Source organism: Ambystoma mexicanum, chromosome 10 (genome assembly GCF_040938575.1).
Source record: "Ambystoma mexicanum isolate Mex_15411 chromosome 10, UKY_AmexF1_1, whole genome shotgun sequence".
Lineage (NCBI taxonomy): Eukaryota > Metazoa > Chordata > Amphibia > Caudata > Ambystomatidae > Ambystoma > Ambystoma mexicanum.
In genome coordinates, this window is record NC_090932.1 from 1,564,116,948 (window position 1) to 1,564,137,831 (window position 20,884).

The window sequence follows — 20,884 nt, forward strand, 5'->3', positions numbered from 1 at the left end:
GGGGCAGCTGTAGTTCATTTCACCAGGCCGCCGGAGGTTCATTTTCTTTTGGGTGTAGTTGTTGGATTTGGTTTGAGTTCCAAGTAGTATTGGCTCGTTTGTTTGGCCACCAAATTGGGGATGGTTAGTGTTCCTTTTGGTTGGAATTCCTCTGTCGTTAGCTGCCCAGGTGTGCATGTAGTGTGTTTCGGTCTGGTTATGTGTGGTGAACGTGTGTGGGTTGTGTGCCCCAGTTGTTCCTGTTATATCATCGTGGATAGGTTGTTCATGGAAGTTAGTCAGATCCTTGCTTTGGTGCAGTAGGACTACGTGCCAGTCCATGTAGGGACAGTTTGTGCTTGGGGGTGGCAGCTCCAAGATCGATTGGTGTCAGTGGTGGAAAGAAGGTGTTTGGGGTTTTTGTTGTGTATGTTTGGTTGCCCAAGGTGGGGCTGGCAGTGCTCAAACGTGGCAGGTTTGAGGCTCTCCGGTGGTAGCGGTGAGCGGAAGGTGTTTTGTGCGGTTATGCTCGTTTAGGATTGTAGTTGTGTTGGTGTGGTCCTTCTGCCAGAAGGTTAGTTACGCCAGAGGGTATAATCTTAACTTGTATTTGGAACCGGGTTGAACGCGAGCCTTGAGATGTGTGGTTGTACAGTTGGAGAGGTAGGTGTGTGTGTGTGTGTGTTTTGTGGTAAGGAAGGGAGGTGTTAGGATTGGTATCCTTGCCATCTATTTGTGTTGCAGTAAGGAAGGGAGGCATTAGGACTGGTATCCCTGCTATATATTAAGCTGTTAAGCTTCTAGCTTAATATCTCTCCCTGTATGCATGCTGTGTGCCTGGAAGTGTGAGGTCACGAATGGAATGCCTGGAGTGTGACTGAGTAGAATGCTGTGGTATGAGATTCCACCCAGGGCAGTAGAGAATGGGGCTTTACTTGGCAGGGAATGAGACTGGATAGTGGGCTGCAACTACTGCTACTACTTTTGTGAAGACCTATGGTGCTGCAGCTATGTCGAAAGGAAGTACCTTGAATTGGTAGTCGGTGGACCCTACCTTCAAACACAGGCACTCTGTGTGCTGGCAACATTGAAATATGAAATTATGCATCTTTCATGTCGGTAATCCTCCTTTTTCAGGCGTGGGATAACTTCCTGTAGGGTTGTTATTCTGAATCTTTGCGGTTTGACATATGTGTTTGCAGAGCGTAGGTCTAAAACAGGGCGCATAGTTAAGTCCTTTTTTGGAACATGGACGTATACTGAATAAATACCCCTGCTTACCTCATGAAGGGGAACCAGCTCTATTGTTCTTTTTTGTAGAAGAGACTATTTTTTGCTGGAGAATCAGCTGATGCTCCTGTGACAGCCTTCTGGACCTAGGCGGATGGATGGTGTTGTGGCGTTTCCAAAAACTCTACGAAATATCCTGATGTTAAACAATCCACATAAAAAGGGACTCACATTTCTGAGCCAAGGTCGTTGTGTGATAAGTCTCCATTACTAAAAATAGGTTGAGGTCCAAGAGATGAAGAATCAGCCTGATGTCTTGATTTTTTGGTGATACAAAAGTAACGTCAGTTCTTCGGAATTTAGCCGAAGCCGATGTCGAAATCCTCGTACATTTCAGGAAAAGACAGCTGGAGAGAAATACCCTTTAAGACAATGTTAAGACCCAAGGAACCCAGGACGTTAGCCCAAGCTTTGTAGGGAGAGGAAATCCTTGCACTTACAGAAGGGGCATGCTCCAGGGGCACGAATCGGAAAGCTTGGCTGCACTGCATCGTGTAGAAGAATGTACTGGTTGCATCTTGGCTTAAAGAAATAACAGATGCAGAGGACCGGGACTTGGAATGAAATCTATTTTCCTTTGTTAAAATTTGCTGAAGAAGAGGAGGAAGGCAATTTACCCTTAAAGGCCTGTTTAGCCTCCTTGAAGGCGAAGGATGGCGGATAAAGTGATTTGATGCTAGTACCTTACTTTTTATACAGTTTGATCTCTTGTAACTACTGCAACTCAGCCTCTCTTTTCTCAGAAAGCCACTGCATCTGGGGGTAGGAATTTAGCAAACGTATCTAATGTTTTCTGGTTTTTCAGATTGTAGTCATCCAACACAAGTGGTGTATGTAACCAGACAGAGAGAACGTAGCGGTTGAATATCTCTTTTTGCCTAGGACTCACAGACCGTAGCTTCCTTATCCATGACTGAAGGATGCTTCTGCATTGAAACTTTATTTAAAGTCTCAGATAACACCACAGATTGACCAGAACTAAAAATGGGTCATCCTTAGCAATCCCACATTTTAGGACTAATAAAAATAAATTTCTCCATAATGGATAATTCAAGAGAAACAGGATAATCAGAACCAGAAGTTAGTCAAAGAAAAAAAAAGAAAGTAGCTGTCTCTTCCAGAGAAGTACATGCTCAACGTGCAAGTCTGGTCATGAAATCGCTTAATTGCATTGGAGGCTGTAGAGACACACTTACTCTTCCGATGAGAGCACTACATTTTATTAACCAACTTCAGCTTATTTGAAGGGGTTCCGTCCATTCGGTACCTCCTATGGAACCACAACTGCCAAAACATCAGAAAAAGGGTCAGACAAAACTGATGGCATTACTGCATCCATGATCGAGTTGACGTGTCCAAAACGAAGGACCTCCCCACCAACCCGCACCCAACTCTGTTAAGTCACAGCAGGCAATTAGAGTGAAGTATTAAGATACAAACAAATATCACCTTTGAGCAGGAATGTTGTTCTTGCGCCATATCACCTTTGAGCAGGAATGTTGTTCTTGCGCCCTGCTCCTATTGCTTCCAAACTGGCTTTCCACAATTTACCCGACACAGCAAGAGACTTTGAACGCTTCCCCATTTTTGGGCAACGTTTTCCTTTCACTCCTCTTTCTAAAAGGGAGTGTATATTTTTGATGCATTAAACGTAGCAAGTAGTTTCAAACAGCCGACCCTCACGGAGCCTGCATCAGCAGTCTTGGGAATTCTACCTGGTGAGTTCCTGTCAATTTTGCCTGGGACTGAGCTCGACCTTGCTGTGGACACTGCGTCTAACCATATTGAAGGGTCTGGTATCCCAGGCAACTTTGGAATTCGTGGAGAAACGAAAGGCTGTGAGTTTAACAATAAGAGGATTCCAGAAACATAACGCCAGTGGTAAGGGTGACGTCATACAGAAACATTGCCGACCATTCAGGAATAGGCATCAATGTCTACCTCTTGGAGGGAATAAAAACAGAGAATAAAAAGGGGAAAGAGGATGATAACACTCTTAAGGGCCAGAAAGTCCCCAGTGAAGAGCTGCAAATGGACTACTCTACCGTTTCTACCGCTTGTGCATCCACATGCCTGCTGTATAAGAAGAGGCGAGTGTGAGATAGAACGGGGAGGCACTCGGAAAAGAGAAGGCAGCCGATAAGAGCCCTACCTAAAAGACAATTTAAAAAATACAAATGGACAAATACATGTTTCCATACGTTTGATGCAGCCATTGGTCAAGGACTAATATTGATAGCAATCAGTGCCTGTCATGGATTGTCAACATGAGCATTTTCTACCTTACAGTAAGCCCGCTCCTTGTACCAGCCCTGGTGTTTGGATTTCACTCAAAACTCACCCACGGATGTGAATGATTTGTTTGAGTCTATTTGGCACAGCAAAGAACAATAAATAAATAAATGCTGCTAGATTGAGACCACAATGATAGGAAATCCTCTACATCAGGGAAAACCTTTCACTCTGCCTACCAGCACGCATGAAACCTGCTCAGGCCGGGGAGAGGGGAGTTCATATTGCTCAGTGTGAAAAGGAAGTCTACCCTTCAGAATGGTAACAAAACAAGAAGCTTCCTCTAGGTCTAACAGCAATGAGAAATGATAATTTTCGTACAAACTGATGTAGGTATGTAAAACTGTAAAATGTTAAAACAAAGCATTTTGACTGTTTATTGATTTCCGTTAAAACGCTGAACTGACTCATGACGTCCCTATGCTTTACAAGGCGCCTTATGGTCCCTTTCCTCCAATGCAACCACATTGCTTCGCGAGACAGCATTGCATACTTCCAATTCAGATGCTACAAGTGCTGTTTACTGTTTTAACATTGCACACGCATGCATGAATTTAGATAGGGGACGGTTGTTTTTGCCAAAGACAGGTACCGCAGCCACCCTCCTACAAGATTAGCAGAAACAGAGCAAGGAGGGCACCCTTAATGGCCAAGTTTAAGCTCAAGACTTTAAATGGATAATTAAAATAATTTATAATCATCCCTGGACTGACCTATACACTGATAACTCCTATGATTTTCAAAAAAGCACACTATCCCGGTGTACTTCACCGATATATTCTCCTAAAGAGAGCGGGACTAGGGAATAATTACACAGTCAAAGTGCATAAAATGTGTGGAACACTTCCTAAATCTCGCAAAAAGGTTGAGATGGGAGCAGAGGTCCAGTATCTATTGACAACCCAAAGATGGTAAAAGGTTTTGTCCTGTCAGCAAACAATGGGTATGAGATACAAAGCAGAGATTGTTGAGGTACTTACTGTCGGCGAAGGCTGGATTGTTGTAAAAAACGCTGCCACCTCCCCTGTTGAAGCCACACAGAACAATGAAGTGACCCTGGTAGTCGGGGTTTCTACAGAAGCATTTCTGGCCGATGGGAAGGAAGCAGCAATATTTCACAGGACTGGAGCAGAGTTCACAAAGTAGCAGCACTGCGTTCACCAGGACGATGGCCACGTGTCCCTGCGACAGGTGTTCCTGAAGGTCTTCGATCTTCACCGTTCTAGAGTCAATCGGCCAAAGATAGTGAGTCGAATCCAAGTGGTTCAAGTTCAAATACACACTTCCAAATCATGTAGGTCTGTAGATGCAACTCAGCACCGCAGACACATTCACTGCCTAGTAATACATTGCACATGACCCCAGCTCGGGCAAGCTTGCTACCATGTTGCAAAACAACAAAGGGGATATGAAGTGGGCGCACCATGCGTCTCTAATGCAGACCACCAACATGGGGGAACACAGCAGCAGTGCAGAGACAAAATATTATCAAAAATATGCATTTGCTAGTGTTTAAGTTTGCGAATTCAGAAAGGAAGGACAGGACAAGACATCACCCCAAAATCACCATCTTCCCAGATTATACCCATATTTCTGGACGGGATTTGAACACACACACACAGTGTTACCAATTTGGAGGGTGTGCCCCGAAAAGAGGATATCTCCCCTCAAAAAGGATGTCTGAGGCATCAAAAACGAGTGTACATCAGTCCAAAGACACTTGCTGCCAATATGTAAATACACAGTCAGTAGAAGATGGTTCTGGCCTTTCAAACAGTTATGCAGATTTGGGTTCTGTTGAAATGTTATATTGTACTTTGGAGAGTGGAGGCAAAATGATTTGGGATAACAGAATTCGTTAGACTGATGGGAGCATTTTTAAAGTGCGTACAAATACATTTATTTTCCATAAGTGTCTCCATTTCAAGTTGGCAAGTACAGTCTAGTACCTTCAGGTGGCTAATACCACTGATCAACTGAGAGTATCCAGTAGTCCCATTTTTTTGATAGGAGGATTATTTCATCGTTTCTGTTCGGAGAAGTAGTTGAACTTAGGGTTGATAATTCCATCAGATGGAACCCGTGTGAAGTTAATTCCAGGCAGATTTGCAAAACTATGCGCAAAAATAGCCACAGCATAGATCAACCAGTCATGTCCTGGTGACGGACCAACATACAGTATAAATTGCAGAACAAAAGTGTTATGCACAATAGAATGAGGTTTGTGTGTAGAGGCTTGACAGCAACACTACCAAATGAATGAAGGCCTAGTGAAAAACAGCACATCTGCACAAGCTTGAAAACCGCAACAGTAGCCGATGGACCTTTGAGAAGTCCTCCACAAGAAGCAATAGTTGCACAAGGTGTGCTTGACCTCCACTACAAATAATCTGCACTGGAAACATGCTCCACATGGAAATTGTTCTTTGTCTGGGGGTATTCAAAAACCATGTAGCTTTTTAACATAACCCCAGTGCATGTTTACAGGAGCACAATGCGTGCCACAAACCTTCACATTGTGCCATGATCACATAGTACAAGTGGCTCAGACATAAAAGCAGCGTACGTGGGAGCTTGCACAAGGCCATGACTCTTCATCCCTCAATTCAAAAAGGAAGAAAGGGCAACAGCATTCTCACCGTTTCTCCACAACCACGCCACAGGCTGCGGCTCGTGCGAACAGTTGGTTCACTCTGTTTTCTTCTGTGTCAAAGTGTCTCCTGTAGAAAGACTGGGAAAATAATGTAATGTGAACATATGGTAAATCTTGGGGGTCACATGAAGTTACTCTTGTAGCAGCTTGACCCTGTGGTCTCAAAAATGCACTTAGTAACTGGGTGGGGAAGAGACAATTTCAGCCATCTTTGACATGCCAGAATATTTCATTATTAGCTTGAGGCGATCTTGGGATGGAACCAAAACTGTTTAACAGCAGACGAGAAGTTCTGAGAATAGCGCACTTCTCTACGAGATCGCGACTATGGATCTCATTGAGATGTCCATTTAGTCTTTGCTCAAATGTGATCATCATATGTTAGGAGTTCCAAACAATGCAGAGAAAACCAAGAAAGCAATCTGCACTCCCCAAGTTCACAGAATTAGATGGGTTGCATTGATGGAGTGCATGCATTGGCCAAGCCAGATGCAACCATCAAGCCCTATCATTAATTAATGTTTTATAATGCGCTTAATATTGGAGATCAGCCTCTTACCGCGGGACCGAGCTTTGTCGTGCTTTCAAGACAAACGCGTTGCCCCAAGCTATTCTCCCAGCCCAACAGGTTGAAGAAAGGCAGACATTCAGCAGGCTTTTCAGGGTTTATGGAGGAGAAGTCTCTCACATAAGGCAAGCTTGGCCGTAGCAAAAGTCTGTCACTTCTGGCTGGGCAAAGCCATCAACAAAAGTCCAGCCTGCATAAGCACAGCACAAGAAGACAGGACCACAGACACATGACGTTCTGCTGACAGGGTCACACAGCAAACCTCCCTGTGAAAAACGATGCTGTGCTTCTGTGCTACTAATGCCGGCCAAGTGGAGTTTGCAAAGAACGCCTTCCTGCTGCCAAATAGCGATGCACACACACCAGCATCTGGATCCCTAAATCACCCACAATGCTCAGTATTGTCTCTTTCATAGGGAGGGCAGGCCCTATAGTGGTTAGTACGTGACTGATGTAAATGGTACAATACTTTTGTATGCTTGCATTTCACAACACTGAATACATGGCTCTTCGGGCACTTAATGTATCGATGGCTGACACGGCCCTCAAAGGAGTATCCGTTTTTATCTGAAAAGTGAACACGGAGCTCAGCAGCAAACAACTCACCAATTCAGATCAACTACTACATCTTACTAGCATTCCAGTTTTAGCAACACTATTTTCCACGTAAATATAAAATCGCTTTGCACACACAATGCACATCATTTTATTTTGAGCCGGGCCAAATGGATTACTTATGTAGATCAGGATTCACTGCTTGAGACAGGTAGTGTTTTCTCTTAAATGTTTTGCTGGAAAGAGTGGCTGGCCATGTTGCTTAAATCTTAAACTGGCAAACCAGCAATTCGGCAGAGCTAAGAACTAAAACCAGTGCGTGTAAGTCCGTTCAAGCTATTTCAGGGGGAACAGATTCCAACATGCGTGCAGGAAAAAAACCATTGGAAACCCCAATGTTGGCTGTTGGCCATCAATCGCCAAGTTCAGTCTGAATTTCCTCTTAATAAAGTGAATACCATGCCCGAAAGCCATGAATAAAGTAGACACCATCCAAGCTGCAAACAAGCATCAACCCTCTGAACACTAAACAGGAACATATTTCATGCAAACAGTAGAGCAATACAACGTTCCGTCAATCCACAGACATCGGGGGCTATTTGTTAAATTAAATGCATCCTAGAATTATCCATTCCATTCGGGAGATTTCAATCCGGTCCTGGTTTACACGTACATTCTGCCGCTTGAAATACTGTATTTATAATGGTGGAAAAATAAAATCAAGGACTACAAGTCCCAGGGTGCCAAATTAAAACCGGGATTGGACTGCATCTCCTGGAAGGAATGGCCATGCTGGCATTGGGCCTGCCCTATGAAAGACAATAATAGCAATTGGGTGTTTTAGGAATCCAGATGTTACTCTATGTGGGAGCTGCTTGCATTGTACTCTGGTCGACTGTATGTATATCAGTCTGGTCCATGCGGTCATGTATGAAATTGACAACAGAGGTAACCAATTGCAACCAAGGAACGCCCCGAAAACAGTTGTTGCTTCACTAGATGTCGCTAATGTGACGGCTTTAACCAAAATCTGAGAAAGAAAAAAATAAATAAAACACACACAACATCCCCCACCACCACCACCACCCCCCCCCCCAACACAAATTACAAAAACAATAAAATCATTGCTTTATCCAAGCAACATTTAACTTCCAGATGCTTGCAGGGCTAGCTCAGCAGTGTGCCCTTCCAAGGGTAAGAAAATAAGCACCATTGCGTGACAACAACAGCTATTACTATAGCACTTTGAAGTATTAATTATGGCACTACGAGCGAGGAGGTATGGCAATATATTTATTGTATTTAAGTTACACTTGGATAAGTTGGAAGGGAGGAGTCAGCATGCACATCGAGCTCTGCCAACTGACAGACGTTAGTGTTCGCTTTCAAATCTCTCGCTCCGTTTACCCACGCACGTATCTTCTGCGTTCCACGCTCGTGTTCTTCGGGTGATTGGCTCGTCATGTACAAGTGTTTACTATACTACACATCTCCCTTTCTTAGCTTATTTTGACAAAATAAACTTAACACCCATTTTACAGTGTTAAATAAACTTAACTCCCATTGTACAGTATTTACATATGGTCAATGTTCCCACACATAGTCTTTCATAATACAAGGATCATAGATGACCCTTCCTCTCCTTGACGTGCGTGGACAATCTGTTGTAGGTTTTGGCAAGAAAAGTTCTGACAGATTCTTCTTATTCACTATAACCTTACCACGCTTCTCAACATCATACACTCCCTTATGACTAACCTCCTCTCTGAGATTTCCACAGCCACTAGTTCCCAGTACATTCACATTTTGTGTTTTCAATACACATATTCTTTCCAAATTCCAGACTCTTACATCCTCCACTCTCACTGCGTATTTGAACACCTCAACTACACCAATAGGTTTTGACCACTTACATGGACCATTCCTTAGAACAGGTGGAAGTTTGACCCTTACTAATCCTCCAACCATCAGCAGTGTCTCCTTTACATTATTCCCTGTGGACCGGTCGTGAGCCCTCTCATCCTTCAATTGCATTGCCCTAATATTCTCACACGCATCCCCTAAATCTTTCTTCACTACAGTCATTCTTTTCATCCAAGATGGAGTCAACTTGGTGTTAGCCTTCCGACCTCTACTCATTTCAAATGGCGACAGACCTGTCGTGCAATGTGTTGTGAAACGGTGAGCATTGATCTTCTGTCTGACTGCTTCTTTCCATCTCACCCCATTGGCCCAAGCCCATCGCACAGCATCCTTAAGTACTCTGTTGAAGCGCTCAACCACCCCGTTTGTCTGCGGGTGATTAATGGCACTCCTTTTATGTACAATAGAATTTTCTACACAAAACTTTTGCATCTCCTTAGAACGAAATTGTACACCATTGTCCGTCAATATACTTTTGGGTAAACCTTCCCTTCCACACACTTCCGTTACAAATTCAACCACCATTTTTGCAGTCATGCATGGTTTAATCATCACCTCAACCCACCTAGTCAATAGATCTAAACAATAATGTTGCTTGTCCTCACTGTAAATCGGACCCAGAATGTCCATACCAAGATCATCCCAAATGTTACCTGGAATGTCTGTGACTACAATAGGATATTTCTCATTCACACATCCCCTATCACTCTCTTTGCAAAGGATACAGTCTCGTATAACTCTCTTGATTTGTAGATCATATCTGGCCACCAGAATTCGTCACATATTCTTTGCTTCGTCTTCACTATACCCTTGTGACCCTCATGGCCCAGGGCAATAATTCTTTGGTGCAGACTCGTAGGTGGGATAATTCGGTCACTCCTCATAATCCTGTTATTCTCCACTTTGAGTTCATTTGCGACTTTCCGATATTCTGAAAGTCCATTCTCTTCATATTTGGCCTTCATTAAAGAGTTTCCACCAACATGCTGTTCGACTCTTCTGCTTCTTCCCATTCCTTCTCCGATATGGACAAACCTTCAATGTTAAGCACAATTTCAGACTTCATTTCCTCATCATCGTCCACTTCAGAGACATTGGTAAGCCTTGAAAGGCAGTCGGCAGCACGATTTCTTGTGCCTGGCACATACTTCACCACACAATTATATTCTTGCAGGAGTATGACTCGCCTTTTAATACGATTTGAGACATTATCCAAACCTTTTCTCATTATGACATGGACCAGTGGTTTATGGTCCGTGCGGAACTCCACTTCTACACCCCAGATAAAGTTCTGAAACTTCTCCGCAGCCCATTTGAAGGGCAACGTTTCTTTTTCAATAGCTGCATATGATTTTTCTGCTCCTTTCAGTAATCTAGATGCAAATGCGATCAACCTCTCCTTGCAATCAACCTCCTGTGTGACAACCGCTCCCAGACCCACATTACTGGCATCCGTTGTGATAATTGTTTTCTCGCCACTCTTGAAGTTCCTTAAAGATGGTGCCTTATTCAATTCCCGTTTTATCCACACAAATTCCTCTTTGCATTCTGTGTCCCATGCAAATGTCTTCCTTTTTAGTAGTTCTCGAAGGGGAATGGTGTGCATGGCAAAATCACGCATGAATTTCGAGTAGTACTCAGCCATGCCAATGAAAGTACGTACTTCCTCTTTAGATTTGGGTCTTGGCATATTCTCAATGGCATCTAGTAGTTGCTTCTTTGGTCGCACACCTTCAGCAGATATGGTATGTCCCAAATATTCAATTTCATGACAATTAATCCTTGATTTTTCTTTACTTAAAGTCATCCCAGCATCATACAGTTTCCTACACACATGTTGTAGCCTTTCATCATGTGTTCTCTGGTCCACCGCATGTACTAGAATGTCATCTTGGAAACAGATGAAGCCATGGTCTTCTTCAAATAACTTATGCATAATCTTTTGAAAGACGGATGCAGCAGATATGAGTCCAAAAGGTGACCTTTTATATTGGTAAAATCCATCCGGCGTAATAAACGCTGTCATACACCTAGAATCTTTATGCAATTTCACCTGGTGATATGCCGAGGTTAAATCAAGAGTGGAGAAATGTTTCGATGGACCAATGGTGGAAACTATCTCCTGAATGTTAGGGAGCGGGTGCCTGTCTGGAATCACACATTTATTTAACTCCGATATCCTTAATTTCCCTGATTTTTTTCTTAGGATTACTAGGGGAGAAACCCATTCACTCGCATCAATAGTCTCTATGATACCCTGTTCCTCCAAGTTCTTCATCTCCTTTTTTACTTCTTCTCTCATGGAAAGAGGGATGTTGCGCAACCTTTGTGCCACTGGAGTGCATCCGGGCTTCATTTTGATTTTATGTTAAAAACCTCGTAGACATCCGATTTCATCCTTGAAGACACCTTTCATCACCTCCTCAATATCCTTCGTGCCCTTTATTCTCATGCAATTTCTTATTTCATTCTCAATGTTCATTACCGATTCATCGGCACTGGCATCCAATTTTACCTTCAGGTTGCTTTGATGGGTCCAACTTAACAGGGGAATTCTCCCAGCTCTTGGAATGTAGATTTTCCCATTTGCCTTTCTATCTTTGAATTTAAGCGCACCCCAAAACCAGCCATTGACATCTATTTTGACTCCACCGTAGGCCCTGGGCCTAATGTCCGGTTCATGTAAATATTCATGTTTTTCTTTGTCCCACATATCTTGTGGTATAAGGGTCTATTTGGCACCTGAGTCAATCATTATGCGCATATTCACTCCGTCTACAAATACAGTAGCATTGGGCTTTCCATTTCCTCTTAGTGTTCCTCATCAGATATAACAAATACACATTCATCTTAATCACCATCACTGTGGTTGTCGTCACCAATCCAATTCATGGAGGTATTTTGTGCTTTACAACATCTGGCATAGTGGCCCTTGCCCTTGCATTTACCACATATAATCTTCAAAGCCGGGCACTCAGGGTTGTCTGCCCAATGATCTGTACTGTCACACCTAAAACATCTGCCATTATTCCTCCTTCTTGGACTGTTCCTTTGTCTGCGTGGACTCCTCTTCCTCGCATACGTCTTGGATACTGTCTTGCCGCTCCTGTCCTCATTCCACACTGACCTGCGAGCTTTCTCTGATTTGTCCTTGCTGCCTGTCATATCTGTCACTTGGGCTACTGACTCACTCTTATTCGCATTCATGGCAACATTGCTCTTCGGAATATCATGTTTGATATCAGAGGATTGTATTCGGTTCTCTAATTCTTGCACACACTTTTCAGTATGTTCAACTTCTTTGGCTATCTTCCTCAGCCCATAGCTTTTCGTTGTGTATAAATGTTTACTATACTACACACTTGGAGGCAGCAGGAAACCACTTTATTTAACGGATTTCACTTTGCTGCGCTTTACCAATGACCACAAAGCTGTGCTGGGCAGTTGCCTAAACAGTGTTCCACGATTCTCTTACCAGTTTATTCAGTTCTAGTATAGGACTTTCCCCCATCCTGCTCTTTCGGTCTGTGGATCTGCGTAAAGTTCTCCCTTCAGGGGGATTAACCTCTATCCCCATTTTCTTCTGTGACTTGACTTTATTAAAGAAGAGTCTTTCTTGCTCCTCTGTGGTTATTTCTACTTCCCCAAGAGACTAATCCTTATGCCTCTGCTTCTCTGTTTCCTCCCCGAGATCGGTTGACTGTACCCAGGATTTATATTTATTTATCTAGTATTATTACTGGAACGGTCACAAAGAGTCCCGTAGCTATTCTCATTCTTCTTGTAACCTTTGTTACCACTGGCGCGAGTATGAAGAAGCCACTTGAACAGCCGCCCCTCTCCCAGAGTCTCCCGCTTTGCCCGTTCCTTCCTGGTCTGGGGTTGCATCACTGAGTCGGCATCTCTGCTCGTTGCTTCTTGTGTCGAATCAATTTCCAGGGCACCAGTGGTTCAGGGATGAATATCGGTTTGTAAAGCATCAATCGGCCCCCACACCTCTAGTACAACAAATGGGATCCAAACAGATTGGAAAGACAAACAAATTATAAACCGCCTTGTACAATTTTGGTAACGTGGATGGAACGGCAGGCTCATCTCCGAAAAGGTAGTTGATTAGTTGCAACACAGGTAAAATACAATTATTACCCATAAAAAGGGACGGACCAGTCAAGGTTGTATAACATTATCTACTTTATTATTATCACAATAGACAGTTCTAGCAACACTACGAAATACAACACACCCTGTAGAGAATACAGAAGACAGGCAGTTTCAAAAAGGAAAAGGGATGCACTCTGGATAATGACAGGTTAGTCGCCATGGTTAATAACCACAACAGTTTAAGGTTACTTGGCTTCAGCACAAAGGGAGCAACAGGTCTTAAATTGTCCCTAGGAGCCTTCTGGGAAGGACCAGTGGGATAGAACCACAATGTACCTTGTGCTATAGGTGTTCTTAATACTCAACCAGATCAAGTCGGCTTCAGGGTGCTTTTCAAGCTCCTGTGGCAAAGTTCAAAAGGGAAGTCAGCTGTGGGTATCAGATGGCAGGGCGCTTTGGTGAGGAGAGAAGCTGGTCAAATGGCTGCCGGTTGTTCTACAAGGCGGCTCTGGGTCAGGAATCGCTGTCTCAGTGCTGGTCGGCGGTTCTGGAGCACTGGTCGAGACGTCTCGGATGTTTTTAAGCGACGGCAGCTTGACAACAGTAAGCACTGCAGTTGGTTGCAATGCAGTCGGTTGCAGCTCTAGGAACTCCGACTGGCTCGGAAATGTCCTTTAAGACGGACATCGGTAGATGCTCATTGAGGCACTTCTCCCAGCTTCTTCAAGGGGCTCATGTCCTTTAAGGCGCACAGCCCAAAGTTTTAGAGTGTTGCATGCAGCTTCCTTGTTCTTAGACTCGTCATAGTGCCTTTTTAATTTGGACAACTTTTGGCACATACTGCCTATTGTTGTTGGGTTGACCTTGGGGATCCCCATCAACTTTCTCTGGCTAACCTTGAGAGAACTAGAGTTCCCAAGGGTAGAAAGGATCTTTGGATCCCTTAATTTATTAAGTGAAACCATCACACCCCACCTTTATGGAGTGCTGGGGAGATGCAATGCATCCTCCTTCCCCCTAAAAACTGTACCAATTCTGTTACAGGGACAGGCTGACCTTCAATGGCTGGTGGCAGCAATACCTTTTATTAATTCAGTGCACATTTACCGCGGGTTGGTTGCACAGCCCCGGTAAAGGCACCCATGGGTGCTCATTTTACCAAAATGGCCCCCAGTCTTCTTTTTTCGCCATTTAGTGTTTCTTGTCCTTCCTTCTTCCTTCTCCCAACATCTAGGGCAGGAAATTCCTTTGTGCAATTGTGGGAGTCGCATGGACTCCCCGCCCAAGCGCTGGTCTGTCTGAAGGCAGGAAGCGAGGTAGGAGTCCAAAACTCCACAGCCCTTCGTCTTCCTCCTTGCCTGAATGGGGACAAATCCCAGTGGGGGGCTGACTGTCCTGAATGGACAACCAGACGGCCCCTTGTTGTAAAAATGCAGGGAGAGAATGCAGAAATTGTGCTGTAGTTCCTGTTAAATACTCCGAACCTAGATGTTGAAGACAAGTCATCCACTGGAACCAAAACCGAATAGGATGATGAGTGGCTGAGACGATTTCCTGCGACCGGAGAGCCGGCTGTGTAACCTGAGTCTGCTGTAGCCCTTCCTTCCAATCGACCTGGGGACTCCAAAAATGATGACCCAGAGCCTGGTGAGAACCACTAGACTCAAGATTACCTGCATTTTGAGCCGTCCCACGTCATGCTGCGACCTTGCGGGGGCTGCAATACCCTGGGACCTCGAAACATCTGGCGGTGCACAGTCTTCCGAATTCCAAATTGCGCTGAAACTTGTGGGCATCCTGCTGGAACTCCAGAGACACGCTTCAAGTCCGGGAAGTCCCCTCACCAGAGTGATGGACCTTTGTAACGACGAGAATACCACCAGCGATATTCGTTCTTCATCAGTGCTGTTTGCGCGGCGGTGAAACCACAAAGACGCTGAATCTAAGAAAACCCATAGGTGACAAAGTCCTCGCCCGAGTACTGCCGCAGGAGCCCGCCAGACGTCCTCCCTCTTGTACCCACGACTGAGGCTCAGCAACAAGGGTCTGCGTGGCTGTAGCAGGGAGGAATCCAGCTGGAACACATTCTTCAAACCAGAGGTACTGTGATGGCCTTGGGGTACTTACCTTATTTACCATTAATTGTGCTTTCTCACTTGAGAAGTGCACTGGCTTACCTTTTGGAGTTGATTTCAACTGCCCTTGCACACGCTTAACAGCGTGTGTTTCTTCAGTGAGTTTCTTTAACTATCTGACTTTGTCCAAGAAGAAGTGCATCAGAACTATTGACATAATTCATAAAGGCACCCTTCTACATCTATTGACTTTGGCATTGCTTGCCCCTCATAGGTTGTAATTTGACAACACTTTGAAAGGCTTACCTAGATTTAATTAGAGGATTCAAACTGTCTTCACATTATAAGAAAGTATGTTCTAACCTTTCTGGAAAGTAGATCCAAGGTTGGTTTACTTACCTTAAAATGTTCTGCCGGTCTGAAAAGTAGATAAGGTTATTGCACTCACCTGTGAATTGATTGTGCCTCTTCCCCAAAAGTAATGCTGTTGGCTTCACTTACCCATTTCTTTAATATTAGTGTGTACGTTTCCCCAACTCGCCTCACTGCACTTTGAAAAACTGCAGAATCGTCGTCAGACCCATTTGCTGTTATCTACACTGCTAATTGTATTATATGCACTTGTTCCATGCACCAACTCTGCCTGTGCAGACTGGTATCGTTGAGAAATTCAAGGGCTCTGAATGACTGTTTTTTCCCCTTATTCACTCCCTCCTTGAGCGCTTTGAAACACTTGCTTCGTGTATAGGCGCTTTACAAATAAACAATACCTTACCATACCAACTGGGTCTTGCTTCCCCCGACTTGCTGTTAGCCTGTCCAGAATAAGTCTGCATTAGGTTTTACCTAACTAGAATAACCGTGAGTCATTTATTAAGAGTAACACTGGGTTTTGCTTTCCCTGTTCCATATTAGACAGATACAAAAACAGTCTTGGTTTTATACCTTCCCCAAGTTGTTGATAGCTCCTTGAAAAAGTATATGGGTTTTATTTTAGTGCATACCTCACTAACCACTTCACACCACACTCCGCCTTGAGACCTCTTAGAGCAGCCCAAACTAACACCTTGACCATACCAAGATTTAAACTCCTCAACTCAGGTGGAGCTAGCTTCCCAGTACAAGCATCCAAACTATGGAACACCATCCCCCCACATCTACGCGCAGAACCTTCATTCAACCGGTTCAAACATAGCACGAAGTGTTGGCTCCTTAACACGGACTCCTGACAGCTTAACTTCTGCGCATGCACTTGCTTATTATGCCAGTTCCTACCTGTAACCATTTTGGAACCTGGCCGACCGTATTGTTTTGATTGCACACTTATGTAACTGTAACCTTCCTGTAACTGCACACTTATGTAACTGTAACCTTCCTGTAACTGTAACGTAACTCTGTTTAACTGCTCCCCTGTAACCAGCTCTACCTTACGCGCCCATATGCCCCAGGGCCTGGCTGCGCTTTATAAATAAACTAAACATAAACATTTTCCTTGAGTTCGCAGTGTGCCATCCTAAAATATGTTACACGAGTTACTGCTTATCTCAATCTGTGATTCACTGATCTCAAAAGCACCTGTAATTGAATATTACATCCTTAGGTTTAACTCACCTAGTATAACTGTCGTCACAAAAATAGTTATAGGTTTTTACTGTACCTAGAATAAGTGTTCCACTATTCACAAAAAACGTATATTGCCCAGTTGACTTATTATGCAATTCCTTGCTGAGCATCGCGGTACAACTGTTAGGGTCTACTTCCCTGGTATTACTTAATGTAATCTGGGAGTAACGATTGGTTTTACTCCCCAAGAATAGGTGTGTCCCATACTGAATAGGTTTGACTTCCCACAAAATACTGTTCAGTGTTCTAAATAAGGTTACCTGCTTTGGTCTGTGTACCTTCAAGCATGGTGTTGCGTTTCTTTATTATAATGTTTTTATGAATCTGACCAGTACTTACCCCAAGACTTAACTTGGCCTAATTGTATTTAAAAATAAACTCTTTTTTTGTATAATACTGGTTGTCAGTATCTCTATTGATTTGATACATTTGTGTGTTATAGATTCTTTGTACTGGCTTACAGCCCTCCCTCCCTACTAAGTTAAGCCTGGCCGTTCTTTCTACGCTACCTCAAACTCAGGTGGTACAGCCTTATACTAAGAGTGCAGTCTTGTACTGCCTCAGTTGAATGGTTTTGATGAAGTTGGGTAGAACCTCAGAAAAACTGCTCCAACACGGTCATTGAAAAGAAACAGAACACACTTCTTAACTAAGGTCACAGCTACCAGGGAATGTATTAGTCCGAAATTAGAACAGTTATGAAAGATGCATTTATCCCACCACCTTTAAACCGCTTAAGTGCAGAGGACCTTGGCGACCTCTGTATTCCCATGGAAATGTGCATGACATGGATGCCCACTGCTATATCCCCCTCTCCTAGTGAGACCCCCCAGCACTTTTTACTGGACTTAATGACCTTTTCCTGAACTCTGAACGAGTGGAGCCTTTTTCCACTCATTCATTCTTCTGGACTCTTTGGAACTCCATTCTTTGTATTTTAACTGTACTATGGAGTCAATGTTTCTCCATAGCTCTTTAAAGGCTCTTTAAATATTTTACTATTGCAGCACACAGTTTCTTTATTTTCTTTATCCTAGAGTAAATACAGTTACTATGGAAAGAGAGATACTTAGCATCTCTCCTAAAACTTGATAGTTTTGAGATATTGGCACACCTCCTTATGTGGAGTTCCAAAAGGGAGACAGAGTATCCCCCTTCTCTGCTCCTGCAACCTTTTAGTCACCTAGACAACCTCCTAGTTATGGCTGGTGGCAGTGGACGTGTTCTACCAACTATTGTGTGATGTTTCCTGCCGCAGGCTATGTCCATATCCTCGGTAGTGCACAAGAGGGTCACCCAAGTACCAACTTGGGGCCCCTCTGCTTTTTTTACCATTATTAGTGTGGTTATTCTTTGTTAGCCCTTCTTCTACCATTCTGGGAGGGTGAGGCTGGTGTGTGTGTTTTGCCTTTGGTGGGAACCCTTGGGTGTCCCTGCCTAGGCTCCAGAGTGTCTGGGCAGGCAGGAAGTGGGGGAGGAGTTTTACACCCCCCTGTCCTCGTCTGCCAGAGTGCCTTAATAGAACTAGCTCCCACTGGGTGTCTGGCTGTCCCGATTTGACAGCCAAACGCCTTTTTCTGTAAATTGCTGAGATTGCAGAGGAGTGCGTGATGGAACTGTATAAAAGGGGAGGCTCCAGAAGTAAAAAGCAAGTCGACCACTGGAAGCTGAGGTAACCGAAGAAGACGACCAGAGACGCCTGCAGACAGTTTGCAACACTTTGAAGCGACCATTGCAGTCCTGACTCCGTTTTCTGTGTGACAGAGGAGCTCCTAAGAGGGTGACTCCTTCCTTTTGGCTAGTGGGAACAACCAGCCGCAAGACAAACTTTGATTTGAGCCATCTCCGGAGGTCCTGTGAGATTCCAGACCTGCGGAACCCAATGCCTGGAGACCTGCTGGCCATTTTGAGTGCACAGTCGTGGAAAGGACGAATCTGTCCAGTCTTTACTGACCCCTCAAGCACACTCCAGAAATCCGATCAACTTGCCCAGACCTCGTCAACAGAATACGGATTGCAGGAAGTGAAGAAGATTGGCCGGGCAAATAGCGTCCTTTGTTGGTGCTGCAAAAAAGGCACCAAAACCACAGGTTGACCAGAGAAGTTGCTCAAAGTCGTGCCAAAGATCCTCCCTTGAGCCTGCTGCTGAGAGATCCCGTCAAGTCATCAGACAGAGGAATCCAGAGGTCGGGTCCAGAGCTGCAACATCACGGAGCATGCACCACGAACATTATCCTCTAACCTAAGGTACTGTGGGGAAAAAAGTATCGCTTACCCGATTCCAGAAAGTCGCTCCAGAGCATTAGGGTGCACATAGAGGTGTCCAGGGCAACCCACCCCCCTTACCTCCAACTCCAGCCACTGCTTGCGTCCCTTACGAGTCCTTTAACAGCGTATCTAACGTTGGTTAAGCTTTCTTGTATCTTCCTTCATAGAGACTACAAAGTATCCACAGAAACTTTTGATTTCTACTGCTTTGCAAGACTTTAAGCTGCTACGTACTGCCTTTTAGCGAGGGTTGCGTTTTTGACTTTGAAAGACTTGCTGTACCGCGAAACTGCCTCTAGAAACTGAAGCTCTGCTAGGATAACCCTAAACAATTCTTTTCCTTCCCAAAAATCACTATTTTGTATGTGTATGCAGACTAAATACAATTACTGTAGTACTTTGTGGGTGCACAGTATTTACAATGGAACTGTCAAATACGTTCAGCAACTACCAACTAAGTAGTGACCCTTTGAAAGTATACCTATGTGTGTTGGTTTATTGTGGCAAGTATTTAACAGTGACTCTAGTGCATATATAACAAATCTATATTTTGATATAAATGTATGTGCAAGTATTTCTTTGATGTGCATTACTGGCTGCATTCAGTGTACTTACCTACAGCTCACATCTTCCTCTTAAGATAAGCCTGACTGCTCTGCCACTCTACCAAGGTCCTCGAGTAGTACAGGCTGATACTAAGAGTTTGGGGGGGGGATCTACAAACAACTGTGATAGTCTTACCTCCAAGTGGAACTTTAGGAAAACGCTTGCAACACTCATCAAGCCATACCCAAACTAAAGGCTGGATGGAAGCTGCAAATTTCTTTCAAGGCACAGGCACAGATATGGACTAGATGCTAAATCGTCCCCTGCTCAGACACCGGGAAATGTACTAAAGCCCCATAGGCATTCTCCACTGAGAGCAACAAGGGTACAAGTAGCTGAGCGCTCATTGTGGAGCACAGGGGGTGGCAGAGAACACATTACCCCTGTTCTCTGCAACATTACAGGTTTATTTATTTTTAAATTTCTTTATTGGCATTTTGTCATAGATACATGGTAAATCTGATGTTTTATTCATTAGAAGTAGAAAAAAGTAAGAAAGAAAGAGAGAAGGATTCAAAAGGTAACAAACAACATTAACTGTCTCCGTACATTGTGTGTTCCAGTGTGGGCAATCCCAGCTCAGGGGGGACCAGCTGGGGAGCAGGGGGGCAGAGGAGGGTTCCGGGGTATTCCTGCTTAGGTGCCATCTCGGAAGGCGGGTCGTCATGGCGTTCATACGGGGACATATCATCTGAGGTATGGAACATGCTCCATGTTAGTTCGTTCCAGGCGTCCAAAGCCTCACTTGTGCCGTCTGCAGATCTAGCAACGCTATCCTCCCAGGCTTTGGTTTCCGCGCCCACCCAGCATTCCAGCTCTCTGAACCATGTATTGTACTGTGGGCCAACAGGGCGTTTCCAGGCGATCACAATTGTCCTTTTGGTTAGCACACACGCTATGTCCATGAGTTTCATTGTGTGTTTGGATTTAGCCAGTCTGGGGTAAGTTCCT

The 20,884-nt window shown here is 44.2% G+C and overlaps 1 protein-coding gene across 2 annotated transcripts in view; it reads right to left on the minus strand.

Annotated features, from left to right (window-relative positions):
* Positions 1–20,884, minus strand: part of GUCD1 (guanylyl cyclase domain containing 1) — a 118,988-nt gene that overhangs the window by 41,927 nt on the left and 56,177 nt on the right. Inside the window, exons 4-5 of one of the 2 annotated variants that reach the window (XM_069619864.1) lie at positions 6,201–6,292; positions 4,542–4,783 (exon numbers count right to left, since the gene is read on the minus strand). In XM_069619864.1, coding sequence (XP_069475965.1) covers positions 4,542–4,783; positions 6,201–6,292 — 334 coding nt within the window. The remainder of the gene's footprint in view (positions 1–4,541; positions 4,784–6,200; positions 6,293–20,884) is intronic. The other variant, XM_069619865.1, reaches the window with a different exon arrangement.